General features: G+C 23.6%; 1 protein-coding gene across 1 annotated transcript; it reads right to left on the reverse strand. All coding sequences in view use genetic code 6, as the record gives it.

Annotated features, from left to right (window-relative positions):
* Nucleotides 1–2: 2 nt before the first annotated feature.
* Nucleotides 3–1,129, reverse strand: TTHERM_02357030 (hypothetical protein; the record flags this gene model as incomplete). Its single annotated transcript, XM_001028496.2, has 3 exons — nt 3–123; nt 387–476; nt 705–1,129. 3 exons carry the CDS (start codon nt 1,127–1,129, stop codon nt 3–5), a joined length of 636 nt encoding a protein of 211 aa, XP_001028496.2.
* Between the last annotated feature and the right edge of the window lie 38 nt (nt 1,130–1,167).

The following is a 1,167-nucleotide window of genomic DNA, read 5'->3' on the forward strand; positions in this document are numbered from 1 at the left end:
TATCACAATCCAAAACAAATAAACTGATTTTACCTAAGGTCAAGTGCCAAATTTGAGAGATTAATGCAATTTGCTAAACCAGAACCTAAGCCTGATGCACCTTTGTCACCAATTTAATTACCACTTTTTAAATATTGAAGAAAAAATAAATCATTAAATAGTTAATTAGAATGAAAAAATGAAGAAAAAATATGAAATAGTAAGATTAATAAATTAATAATAAAAGTAAAAAATTTGAAAATAAAAGGATGAACTAAATAAATTAACAAACAAAGAACAAAAAAAAGCAAGCACAATGAAAAGAAAAAGAAAAAAGAGCTTTATTTTTTTTAATTAGTTTTTATAATTAAAAATATCACAATCCAAAACAAATAAACTCTTTTTACATAAGTTCAAGTGACAAATTTTAGAGATTAATACAATTAGCTAAACCAGAACATAAGCCTGATGTACTTTCATCACAAATTTAATTTAACCTTTTTAAATATTGAAGAAAAAATATTTTATTAAATAGAGTAAGTTGCCATAAAAATTTTCAAAAAGCGAGTTAAATACCAGTTTTTACATTTTATAAATCTTTCAAACTATCAAAAATTATTTTTTAATGAAATTTAAATTTATTTACTTACTAAATATATAAACAACAAGCATTTAGATTGATTTATCATATTTATTGATTAAATAATTATTATAATTCTAATTACCAATCACTAATATTTTGTGTTATATAAAGTGTATCACTTGAAAAGCGTTGTGGTAATAAAAATTGCACACAATCTGGTATTAAATTTAAGTATCTATAAATATCTTATTCTATCTTCCTTTTTACCTTATCTTCATATTCTCCATCTTACCATAAAAAGATACTGAATTGCATTTATTCAACATCTATCATTTCAGACCTTGCTTCTTCTAGATTTAAATTGGAGGAAAAATGCTTGTCTTGATAAAAGATATCAGACTCCCAATGAGCTTGATCTATCCATTTTAACACGACTAGTTTTTAATTACTATTAATTTTTAGTTGATCAATTATTTCAAGATAGTTGTCTCCTTTCTTACCAAAGTACAGAGGGACAAGTAATTTTTCTTTGTAAGCTGGCGAATAGTCATTGATTACTTTTTTCATGTCTTCTATATCTTCGAATTCAAATCTCTATACTCTAA

Source organism: Tetrahymena thermophila (assembly GCF_000189635.1).
Source record: "Tetrahymena thermophila SB210 genomic scaffold scf_8254981, whole genome shotgun sequence".
NCBI lineage: Eukaryota > Ciliophora > Oligohymenophorea > Hymenostomatida > Tetrahymenidae > Tetrahymena > Tetrahymena thermophila.